The sequence below is a fragment of the Ylistrum balloti genome, unplaced genomic scaffold (assembly GCF_031769215.1).
Source record: "Ylistrum balloti isolate Yb309-2 unplaced genomic scaffold, AGI_CSIRO_Ybal_v1 Utg370176, whole genome shotgun sequence".
NCBI lineage: Eukaryota > Metazoa > Mollusca > Bivalvia > Pectinida > Pectinidae > Ylistrum > Ylistrum balloti.
The window spans coordinates 603,211-615,569 of record NW_026782164.1 but is presented as its reverse complement, the minus strand read 5'-3'; the positions used below and the strand labels follow the sequence as shown (position 1 = coordinate 615,569).

The following is a 12,359-nucleotide window of genomic DNA, read 5'->3' as shown; positions in this document are numbered from 1 at the left end:
ATTTTTCTTGTAAGAGTAACTGACATTTAACCATTTCCCAGACACTTGTTAAAATATTTAGATATACATATGTGTGTTCGTTTGATTAAATTTGCCTACTAGCGAGAAGATGTCATTATAGCAAAATAAAATATAGGTTTGATATTCGAGTCGAACTGCTACTGGATACAAAGAGACGTGACGATGTCAATTCTACGCTTGGTCAGGTATGAGCTATCATACGTGTTATTGACAGTACGTTTGTTTTAACACGATTAGTAGCTAGACCAGATGTTGACTGACCGATACAAAAGCAGGTATAAAAGTACAACTGTTACCATAAGCTGTCACCTGAGCGGTGGTATGCCATAGTAAACGATGCTGTTCCCTCTGTGTCGAGTGTATGGGTACCTACTTACCATTTCTATACTTGGCATCGTCTTTGTCCTCCTGGCAAGTAAGTTTACTATGCGATAGTAACTCGAATTTATTTCTACAGGGTGTAGGTAGTAATTCACATAGTATGTATTTCAGTAAACATAGAAATATTTGCTCATTGTCCGATTTAATTCAAACTAGATGAAATGCTTGATGTTTAATGTAATACTTCCTCCAACCTTTTCTAGGAACTGATTTATAATCCACACATGCAAACTCTGATCTGTACATTTAATTTATCAACGTGTCATTAGTTTACTGAATGGATTGAACAAGACGATAAAACTCCTTGTTAACGCTTTGTTTAGCTTAATTCATATACATATTGAAGAAAGATTGAAAAGGATACTGGCATATAAGCGAGTGTAGAACTGTTGAAAATTTTTCCAATTTACATTACAGAAAAAGGCGAATGTAGATGAGTAAAAAGTATCGTAATAAATGTAAATTTGTTTACGACTACAACTGCAAATCATAAAAAATACATAAAAAAAGATTGGAAAACTGATGTTATACATTTCATACTGAGGTGCTTTCGTGATGCAGTACAATTGCATATGTCCAGTAAGGTTTACTTCAATGTTTTATGTCAGATGTCTTTAAGGGTTTGCGATACAATTCCCGCGCACGTGTTCACTCATTCATAGTTTTTTGTATCATGATGAGAATATCTTAACAATTTTAGTAATTTCCAATCGAAGAACAAATGTACCGACAGGAACACATCTACATAAATGATTTTCCTGGATGATTAAGTGAGCAAGAACAATTGCAGATAGTAATATGTTATACACATTTTATGGAATTCTTGGTAGTTATTTTCCTTATCGACAATATGGCAAACGTGTCCCGTGTTGGTGGACGTGTTAACGATATTGAATCGAAAGCAAACTTTTTGTGTGAAATCTTTTGGTTGCCCTTTGTTCTTATTGCTGTAAATATGTTTATGATTATTTCTTCAAGTACAAACGTTTACTTTTATTTATTGATTACGATATTTCCTATTCATTACTTTCAGTTTTCTTAATTTACGACCGTATTTATATTGAACGGCTAAATGGTTTAATTGATTCCTAATACGTCCGGCCAAGCGTATAGTTTGATGAATGCAGATTGATGAAGACCGAGCATGTGTTATGATCATCCTCATTGAGAAACATGTCAAGGTCTTTGATTTAGATAAATGCATTTGCTTTTATCAATACATTTGTTGTATTGATTCGTTTTAAAAACGACACCTACTATTCCACATGTGGATGTAGTATTTACCTCCTTTGTTCTTAAATGTATATTTTGGACACTGGTGGACCATGGTACCAAAAGCATAGCCAGGGAGTAAATCACGGTTAGCAATACCGTTTAATAATTGTTTGCTATTTATAGATAGGTCGATGAAAGTGGCACTGATGCACAACAGAATGGATACAGGTAACGGAACCAGTCTTTACTGGCACATGAGACCAGCAGCTGACACAAGAAAGACACCAATAGTTGTAGATTGGAATCGAACGTTTGGAAAAAACAATCCTTACACTACAACTTATTATCCAACTCCGACTGAGCCACAGAATCAAGGTACAGCAGTTACTGTTACATATGTCCCATACAAGAACATCAATGAACTTGTTTTATGCCAATTGGAGATCGAAGGGTGTTGACAATGATAAAAATCCGTTAATATTATTGGACTTTCAAAAACTTGAAATAGATAAGTTTCTTGTTTTCGTCATTTAAAACTTTAAATGTTGCTTTGAATTATTGTATGGTTGTTTTGCATATATAGGAAATTTTTGTTTATATTGATATTAGTCAAAATCTAAAGGCATTCGCCTGATTAATGATTTCTGTTTCCATCAAATACAACTAATTTTACTATCAGACTTCAACCAACTTTTGTATTGCTTTACATTAGTGATATCTGAAGATTTGTCAAAATCCGTTAATACTTGCCAGACCTTTACTTATGAAAATAATAGTAAGTAACGGAATGAAATCAAAAGCCCACTTCTTTTGTAATGTATAGGCTTTATTTGTGTTATCCTCTAATGTTTGACCGCAAGTAGGACATAATTCAATTTCAAACGAATTCCGAATTTTTGGACTAAGATAGCGTTATATGACGTTTTAAAGAAATTTCGCTCGACGGCATAGTTGACTACGTGAAAAATCTTTAGTACATTTCAACTAAACTTTGCAAGAATGAACAACGCAAATAACAGATTTAAAAATTATGAATTCGACTTGGTGGACCAATTTGTATAATCCGATAACAAAAGTTTTTTTTTTCATTTCTCAGACGAGTACATCCTTGATTTGTAGTGAGTTCCGCAGTTTTTACGTCAATCAATGTCTTATACCCTTTTAGAAAATGCATCATTACTTTTCTCATGCATTCCTAACTGACTCTCATTTGATGTACCATATTTATTCATCTACACATTCGATGTATTATAAAACACTTTTTAGCTAAACTAATTTCCTAGACCTTCATAACTTGCGAATTTATCGTAGAACTAATTAAAACAGACTCGAAAGACCTTGCCAAGACCTTCAATGTTCCCTTGCACCTTGTATTATAAAAGGATTACTTTAATTTCCCAACTATGAATTCTCCTTTTCTGGATAGAGACGTTCCTGTTTCCCAAATCAATGATGTTCATATTTCACAAATGATTCAAAGGCCTGTTCCATTATAACGATATTCGTGGAAGACAGGTTTTCGAGAGAGTCATAACGACTGTCCTAGGGAATACTCTATTCCCCTGTGCGATATGGAGATATGATATCATTGCCTACTACGATTTACATGTCGAATGTCATCATTGAAAGAAAAATCTATTACCCTTCCGGAACATATGGTTTTATTTTCTACTACTTTTTCGAGATTTCTCTTTCTCTTTTTTTAAATATTTACTCTGTTTACATCAAATTCAAAGTTCTTGAATGAATGCAGTGTTGGCATGTCGGTTTTCTCTTTGATGTATTTAAATGTTAAAGGTATTTACCGAATAATTGTGTACTTTGATTAAATCTGTGCAGCTAAAATGTAACAAAATTGCTGTAAAAATTTAACGAATATTTTTATGACAGTTGTTTGCAATCACTTCTTTGAGTTAAATGTTTTTAACGCAAGAGTGACATAATCATAAGGCCTTATCACGATAACTGTCTTGCTGAAATTAATTCGTGAAAAGTCGTTCACACTAAACTAAAATGTAATTAATGACAAGTGTTTTTTGTCATCTGAGCGTTTTTTCGATTGAAGCTTGCATTTTTAGCATTATAAAGCCATCAAGCCCATTTTCTGCATAGAAATAATTCTTGTGCCAAATGATTAAATTCCGTAAATGGATTAAAATTTTATCAATCTTACTTCACACGTACATGCATACCAAGGATTACTAACGCATTTCTGCTTGAGAACAATGTCTACTATTTTCACCGGTAGGTCCAGTTCCGGTTATAATCCTGACGTACATGCGCAGCGGGTCTTCTTTCACAGGACAAATTCTACAGGCAGCCCCGTCAACGTTCTACTGGTTCGAACCAATGCACAATGTATTGAAAAATTTTTCACCAAATAGTTCATTCCGATTTCTGAACGGTGACAGTCAGTGAGTAAATCAAACTTAAAGATCGTTTACGTTTGGCTTTAATACAACTTTCATCGCAGTGTAAATTTCGCCCTGATGAAATAGGGCAAAGCAAAATGTAGATTCAAATTTGAATCAAAAGCTGAATTATTGGGGATAGAACATTCTGAAGTGTAAATTCAACACTGGTAAAAAGAACTTTATTGCGCAAGAAAACTGCCGATATAAAAACCTTATTGCATAAAGTTTTAAATAGAAAGTTTTAAGACAAATCGACAAATTGAAATTTTGGTCTCATTACAGAACTTTTCGTTCACCAGAGGAGATCGCAAGCTTAACGGCGAGGAGCATCGCCTCCTGTCAATTGGAGCGACTTCCGGTTAAGGTCCTAACTGATGGATTTATCAATCAAGGGAACAATAAGACATCACATAGCTTCATTTCGTGCTTAGCGACTTTCCGGAGATTATTATTTGATCCAGTTATGGCATTGAGGAGGTGTATACTTGATTACAAGGAAACCTGTCTACAATCAAAGCACGTTGTAATCAAAACAATTAGAATGAAGATGGCAAGCATGGAGAACATGTTGAGGAAATATCCTAGTTTAAAAGTTTTGCATTTGATGAGAGATCCGCGGGGTACAGTAAGGTCCCAAAAAAGGTACGGAGGATTTAGTAAAACTGAAACTGAAGCTGTAAACACTGCTTCTTTCTGCACAAGAGTTCTACGCGATGTTGTTGTAAAGGAAAATTTGCAAAGACGGTTTCCAAACCGAATTAAAACCGTTTTTTATGAAGAAATTGCTCAAAATCCAATAACTTACTCTAAAGCGCTTTATCAATTTTTCGGAATGGAATTTACAAATGAATCAGAGGAACGTATTTTACTCATGACTTCATCAGGAATTCAGCCCAAAAAGTGTGGGGCGTTGTGCATCAGTCGTCCGAATTCCTCGGCAGAAGCGTATGAGTGGAGACATCAGGTCTCCATTGACTTTGTCAAAATGGTTGACAATGCATGTGTTGAATTATACAAAAAGATAGGTTACAAATCTATCCCGAGTAAAAAATTACTCCTTGATTCAAGTTATCAACTGCGAAATTAAATCGTAAGATAGGATGGATTTAACGATAATGTGTCTTTTAAACATTTTAAACAAGAGAGAGAGAGAGAGAGAGAGAGAGAGAGAGAGAGAGAGAGAGAGAGAGAGAGAGAGAGAGAGAGAGAGAGTGTGTGTGTGTGTGTGTGTGTGTGTGTGTGTGCGTGCGCGTGTGTTGAAAGACCTGCATATATATAAACTATTGAAATGTTATTGGCAGAATGGTGCTCATGAAATGGTTGTAGAAAGGTGCCAGTAAGGTAAGTCTTTGAATTTCTCAAGTTTACTGAAGTATATCAATTTTAGCTGATACAGGCGATATAGTATGGTGATGAATTTAATTAGTCATTTGCACAGACAATGAGAAGGAAACTTGTTCAGAAGAGTGTGTCAACTCTGTTACAGAGACACTGTAGTCACTGTAATGTGCTGTACTGTAAATCTTACTCTATTTGAATAAATCTTTAGTTAAATGTTAATCGATTTAAAGTTATGACTCAGCCTACAAGAATAGAGGATGTGTAAAAAAAAAAAGACAAATTCAAACTGGTAATATTAATGAAAGGCGAGAAAAATGCAGTAAAATCATGTTTCTTAATGAAAAGCAGAATTCGTTAATAATATCCATGTTTACACTCGACTCAATGAAATATCACTGTTACCGTCATATATAAGAAATTAAGATTATCCTTTATCACTTTCTGACCTAGAGGTGACACGAATATAACCATATACTTCCTCAAATACATTTATATGAATTACAACGTTTAATAATGAACAAACTAATTTGTAAACAGCTGAAACAAATTGAAATTTTTAAATGAAACAAACGAAAGTCTGTTTAATAAAATTTCATTTTAATGCGACAAAAATGTTCATGTATAATTTTTATACACGGATTAAGATATTGACACTGCCTTTATCTAATTCAAAATCAAAGGAAGGGGTATATGGGGCATTAAGTGATGAGTATGATTGATGTTTTTATTATCTTTGTACACTGGGGATTAAAAAATACACATATTCTTCGGTAAATCTTACAACAATGTTATTCACCAACTTGTACATACTGTCGATAACATGTCATCTTTGTTTCATCTACAATAAAAAGCAGCTGGGAAGAACATGCCATATATTATTATCTGGATACATTTCTTTCGTCTACAGCTGTTCGTTATAAGGTACTTAATCCATGCCGCACAATAGTTGAAAGAGACAAGGAAAACGCACAGGAACTCCATTATGTGAAATCCGATTATATTTTCACAATAAAATGTTCTTCTGCTCGGACAGTTTTTATTTTTATGTATTATTGATAAATTCAACAAACCCATGTGTTCGTATGCGCATTATAATATTCTGATAGTAACTATAATATGAGCGATTATGTAACGTTCGATTTAACCGTTATGCTTTTATGGTATGGTGTTATGTATTGACTTGATCTTAGTCATTGGACCACATGCTATTGCCGTTGTCCTTTATATGTCTTTGTTTTTTCGCACATTCCTCTCCTTCATCCTCTCAGTAGTCGATAAATTAACTAAAATATATCCTTACACATTCTTCCACACCTCTTCAAGTGCCCGAGTCAGGTCCTTAATCCGCCCCGTTGTTTGCCCCTGCCGCGGCCTTTTTTCCGATGTCGGATTCGTTTTTTCTTGTCATTTGATCTTCCTTCTGAAATGAAATTGCGAATCACAATTAACAAGAAACCAGGACAACTTCCTCCTATCTAACGAGTGCTTGTATCGTCCTCATCTTATTTATACAACGAACAAAACCAGCGGTCGGTGCATGATGTCCTACTTATGAAGAAAAGTTCCTGAGAACAGCCTCTCTCGTATCAAGTTCGACCAGCAAGCCGGCACAGTTAACAGTTATTTAGTCTTCCTTCATCCTTAATCCAATCAGATATGATTACCCTATTGACACAAGAAACAACACAATTTGATTCAGGTGAAAAACATTATAACTGTTTTAACATCAAATGAAATATTTCATTTCTTGAAATAGATTACAATTAAATATGCTTGAAAATCTAATGTTTGAACTAACTGCCTGATTTTCGTGTTTTTTGGCTTTTCTTGCATGGCTTCTCAACCATGCTCCACGGTCTACAGCCGTCTTTAACCTGCTTCTTTGTGTTGAGTAAGGTGACGTTGAATATCCTCACACCTTCCGTGTCATCCTTACAAGAGTCTCGGATACGCTTACCCTTCCTCTTATATTTACAATCTGTAAATATACAAACGTTAAATAAGGGTTCCAAAGAGTCTTAGAAATGAATTTCTATACAATTTCTGGAATGAAATAAAATGCATTTGCTAAATAGTAATTATATATATTTATCTTATCTACCGGAATATATAGAATTATTCTGTTGTAAAGAAAGGGATGTAAATCTTGAATGTCATCCTTCACAGCCTGACTGCATTGTGGCAGCTCACCATACATGTTTCTGTGATTTCCTTTCCAGACAATGACATACATTCTTTGACGTCCCTACTTACTAATGCACTTCGCGTCTCTTCGGTTGGGCTCGAATACCTGTCCGCACACTTCCTCCGGTCCTGGGTTTTCTCCTCTTCTCACAACTAATGAAGTTGATAAATCACAAGGTTAGTAAATAACACATTAAACATGGAACACATGCAAATACGACAATAAAGTTGGAAAACCACGTTGAAGAAGTACAAAACTTATTGTACTATCTTATTCTATATTATATCATCTTATAGTATTTCGATCTTGCACATGTAGGAGATTGAGTTAAATGATCTCATGATGAAACAAAACCAAAGACAGGTACCTGAGAATAAGTCAATTACCTGCATTGTTATACAGCCGGTCTTGATAAGAGAATATTTGGCATGGCTAAACATCCTTGATTAATGGATATTATGATACAAGCAACTGGTTCAAAACGGACAATAATTTGAGGCGGTGTAGCTGTTTAACCTCTTGAGGCAATGATCTATATTTGCAGCATTTTATGCTTATTTACCGAAAGTTTTCATGGCATTCGTCAATTCAAATGAGAAATTAAGTGTGTTCCTGTAACGATATTTACATTTGAAGCAGATAACAAATCCAGATCCACCAATTCGCTTGCCAGTGTTGACTTCACCGATCTTTCTAAGACTAAGGACAACTGTTTTTGCATCAGGAAAGACATGAACACTGGGCCAGTCATTGTTGCGAAATTCAATTATGTTGTTGTTGGACTCAGCACGAAGAGTTTCAAACTCCGAGTGAAGATCCAAGGAGACGACGACCAGCGCTAGCTTAGTGAATCCACCTGGAACTCCAAGTAGGTGGGGATAGAAAGTCTTGTTACATTCCGTCACGCCGCCAGGGATTCCGACCGTTTTTTCCAGGAAAGGCCACGCCTCGTGACTACGAACAACACCCTGACGTGTCCTTTCATTGGCTGTATTTATTTCAAAACTTGCAGTCTCGTCACACATCTTATGGATCACTGTACACAGTTATTAAAAATAGGATTATTTTTTAATTTACATCACTCTCATCTCAACAAAGTTTTTGTATTGTGTTCTGTCGTAATTTGTTATGTGAATATTATAAGCCTGATAGCTTGTTGTCAGTTTTCCATGTTTGATGTTTTAGTATCACGTTTATACTATCGACATAATTATTTAAATTCCTCTTTATCTAGCCCGTGTGCTCCCATGTTTGTTATAGCAGACATGGGGTGTTATTTCTCTATTATGTTGTGATGATTCTGTGTATATTTGTGTATATTCTTAATCATCTTGATAATTTATTTTAAAACCTATCTGAATTTGTAATGGAGGACTGTGTAACTTTTCCGTGAAAATAAGTGATTTGACAACAATCGTTAATATGAATCTGGATGTGTTTGATTATCATTTGCGAATGTGATATTAATTATTGAATTGACCATTATTTACATGGCGGATGTCGTCAGTGAAGTAGAAGACGCTTACACTTCTGGAACATCTGATCTTATTCTTGTACTTTTTGAAGAGACTCCGTGTAAATCTTTCTTAGTTCATATTGTGCTCTAGATTTGGATTATGATTATGTTTGGATGATGGTAATTTCTTGCTCTTTGTTTATCTAACTAGCGTGCAAGAGGTAGTGTTTTGAAGTTTGGTTTCAAAATGAATCTATTTTTGTGCTGATGATTTATGTTTATACAGTCAATATAATAAAGCCAGTTACACAACCTGATTACCCAAATTTCCCCTGGCTAATACAGATCCCTTGTGTGAAAAAAACATTTACAGTTCAAAATTTCCAATGGGAAAAAACATGAAAGAAATACCGACATGTCATGTCAACAGGTTTAATTCGAACTCAAATTCGATGAAACTAGAGCAAAGTATAAGAAACGTGCAAAGCGAATAAGACGATGTGTTCCAGAATGGTAAGCGTTTTCTGTTTCATCAACAGTACAAACCATGTAAATGTTCGTCAATAGCATATTTTCCAATGGGATAATTATGACCAGCATACAATTTTCCATAACCTTCATCAACCTTCATATCTCTTTAAGCTGTGTGTGACAGCTATCGACATCTAACATGGAAATTGTAATATATGAAAGTACAACCAAGGACGTTTTCCTCATACGATAACAAAAAACAAGTTTGCCAAGGCCAAAAGAGTCGCTGAATGAAAGCTCGAAATCTCTGACATCATATGAGTTGTTTAGGATAACAGATAAAATGTTTATGTAGTAGAGGTGTTATACCATCGCCTTGTTATGCAACTTACATATATTTTTGTTGTTATTGTCAAGCTAGTTTGATGTTTAGTTACCGTCTCAAATCATTTCATGAAATTTCATTATATGCAACCTTACTTGTATTTTTGATGCACTGCCAATTCCTTACATGTACAGCATGTATGCATTTTCCAGAGCAATTTTCCTCGCCGTCCAGATGTTTAACGATTATAGGCACTTTTGGGAATTTAATTGTGCACATGTTCTTCCAGTGACACGAGCTGGTGTCAATCATTAATTGAGATGTTAGTCCAGTACAGGTGCCTGTCTTGGAGGAGTGAAGCCCCTGAACCATAGGGTTGTAAATCGAGTGACCAGTTCGACAGGAGAGTTTGGCAAATGCGCATTTCTTCCCATCTTTGACACATCTCTCATGATCCCGACAAATCCCACTCCTTGAAAAACTATTCTGACTTTGTCTATAAGCGTGTCGAGTATTGCCACATAAGGTCAGACCGGTGATGGAGTGAGACCCTAAAACATAACAAATTAGTATGATGGTGAAAAAAAGAGCAAAAACAAATCACTGTAAATATTTTCGGCTTAGATCAGATATCTTAGAAAACACGTTTGTCAAGTTGGTGACTTTTCTATCCCAGGCATTTTTATTAGCAGTCTGCGATAAACAATTCTATAAATGCAGTGTTACATCTAAGCGTTTGCTTCATGGTTTTCATTATGGTTATCTATTGATTATTACTTTGTATTGAAAGCATGTTTCCAATGTTTTGATGGAATTTTGATTGGATGAACCTCCTGGTAATGGGCTGCTCTGTAACACTGTAACTGTGATAACATATTTTCTCTTTATTCCCGTCTTTACAACATCTGTTCACGGTACATTAATGTCTGAATACGTGAAAGTCCCCAGCTTTTAACAACGTTTGTTTTTTGTTTTGTGGACATTGAAGGCATTCAAAGGCATTTATAAAGTTTATTAGTATAGGCTTTGCCACGAAGATTCACATTCCAGCCGATTACATCACTCTAACAACTCGGAATGCAGTCTCTACTGTATCACATGTAAACAGAAAACTTTAATCAGACATGCATACTTTACAGCAACCAATCGCTGGTGATGTATCCAACAGTTCACTTATTGTAAATTAATTAATTTCACAGAAGTTTAATCAACATTGATTTTATGAATACGAATTGATAGTCCAGAATATTGTAATTACTGTTCTATCTGCGAAATCAGGTTTTTAATAAACCACGAAATTTAGGCCCGATTAAACTATATAATCTTACAGTAGTGGATGGTCCATATGTCATACCATCTATGTGTCGGAGGATAAATGACCGATGACTATAGTTGGACCAGTAAGAAGTAAATATTACTAGTTGTGGGGTGGTGGGTATATTCTGTTTACAGGCGAAGGAGGCATTAAATGTTCAAATCTAAATACACTTCACTTGATGTACATAAGTAATTTTCTCACACACTACATGCTAGTCAATTAATAAATAAATTAATCGTGATATTTAAACACACATTTAACAGAAATCATTATGATGTCATTGTCTGTTATCCTATCAAACAATTATTAATAAAATTATAAACAAAATCCTTTTGTAATAGCTTACCTAAATATCTAGACATACGATACATATATACACACATGTGTAAATGATTTCTTTATATATGATACAGTATGACTTGATTGACCTAGTTTTCGACAACGAGAAATTCTAGAATGTCGTATATATATATATATAGACGAGAAAAATAAAACGGTTTTTATAAGTAAGTGGGCTAGTAAAAGCGAGCACATGTGTAAGGTCATGCCTAAAATATTTAGAAAAATGCCAATAAGAAAATCGATGTTAACGGGTACACTTTAAAAAAGTTTCAAAAAAGTTTCAATCATTTTATCAACATATAACTTAGATATAATTTGTCGTTAATTATACGTATGTTGAAAAAGGAAACAATTTATATACAACTTATCGATGAAAACAAAATAACATTCTAGAACATTACAATACTTGCCTAAAAGGTCCAAAATAGCCAGAACTGTTAAATACGTTATGTAGCTAGTATCCATTTTGCCGACGCTTCATCACTAGGTCAAGGTCGTACGAGGCAGGCGCCACTGTTTATGTTATGGTTTTACAGAATCCTAGCAGCCCCCGTCTAAAATAACAAGACTTACTAGGCAGTATCTCTCTTTGATTTGATATTTCTATGTTTATTTTTTTATAAATAGAAAGTCGATGTCCTACTTAGGTTTCTATCGTTATGGATGTTGCATTAATATATTTGTATTGAAAGGTGCGAACGACTTGTGTTTCATACAGAAATCCATATAGATAAGTATTGTACTATTTTGCTGTTCTTTTGTGTTACCTACTTGTTATTCTGACTTGAGAAATATATATTTGTTTTCGTTTTAAAAACACGAGTAGATAAAAATAAATTAGAATTATGAAAAGTTATGAACATAAAAAAATGAAACAAGACCAAATACAT

The 12,359-nt window shown here is 34.5% G+C and overlaps 1 protein-coding gene across 1 annotated transcript; it reads right to left on the bottom strand.

Annotated features, from left to right (window-relative positions):
• Positions 1 to 5,950: 5,950 nt before the first annotated feature.
• LOC132551106 (uncharacterized) lies at positions 5,951 to 11,934 on the bottom strand. The gene is made up of 6 exons (XM_060215215.1): positions 11,880 to 11,934; positions 9,965 to 10,360; positions 8,186 to 8,593; positions 7,626 to 7,709; positions 7,171 to 7,350; positions 5,951 to 6,792 (listed from the first exon to the last, which is right to left on the bottom strand). Exons 1-6 carry the CDS (start codon positions 11,932 to 11,934, stop codon positions 6,704 to 6,706), a joined length of 1,212 nt encoding a protein of 403 aa, XP_060071198.1. The 3' UTR covers positions 5,951 to 6,703.
• Between the last annotated feature and the right edge of the window lie 425 nt (positions 11,935 to 12,359).

Excerpts from the sequence above, each read along its gene's own strand:
- LOC132551106 (XM_060215215.1), bottom strand. The coding sequence starts at position 11,934 with ATGGATACTAGCTACATAACGTATTTAACAGTTCTGGCTATTTTGGAC. Across the intron at positions 10,361-11,879 it reads GGCTATTTTGGACCTTTTAG|GGTCTCACTCCATCACCGGT; the intron begins GCAAGTATTGTA and ends GTTATGTTTTAG. Across the intron at positions 7,351-7,625 it reads AAGAGACGCGAAGTGCATTA|ATTGTAAATATAAGAGGAAG; the intron begins GTAAGTAGGGAC and ends GTATATTTACAG.